At 66.7% G+C, this 273-nt stretch overlaps 1 protein-coding gene across 1 annotated transcript in view; it reads right to left on the reverse strand.

Moving 5' to 3' along the window:
* Positions 1–266, reverse strand: part of LOC104075400 (brain-specific homeobox/POU domain protein 3-like) — a gene marked incomplete at both ends in the record, with an annotated part of 533 nt that extends 267 nt beyond the window's left edge. The window contains 1 exon segment of the mRNA XM_009575883.1: positions 2–266. Coding sequence (XP_009574178.1) covers positions 2–266 — 265 coding nt within the window.
* Positions 267–273: the final 7 nt, after the last annotated feature.

The following is a 273-nucleotide window of genomic DNA, read 5'->3' on the forward strand; positions in this document are numbered from 1 at the left end:
ACAGCGTGGGAAGCGAGGCCGTGGGGGTTGGACATGTTCATAGGCTGGGAGTGGTGGGCCATGTGGTTGATGGCCGACATGTGGGAGTGAGGGTGGGAAGGTGTGGAACCCACGTCCGGGCCCGGCACCCCTCCGAGCGGGAGAGCAGAGTTGAGGTGGTCCAGGAGCTCGCCGTCCAGGCCCTGGGAGGGCTGGTGGTGGTGGTGGTGGGGATGGTGCGTGGTCAGCACGGACGGGTGGTGCAGGTGGACGGAGGATGAGGTAGGAGTGCAG

The sequence above is a fragment of the Fulmarus glacialis genome, unplaced genomic scaffold, assembly GCF_000690835.1.
Source record: "Fulmarus glacialis isolate BGI_N327 unplaced genomic scaffold, ASM69083v1 scaffold38864, whole genome shotgun sequence".
NCBI lineage: Eukaryota > Metazoa > Chordata > Aves > Procellariiformes > Procellariidae > Fulmarus > Fulmarus glacialis.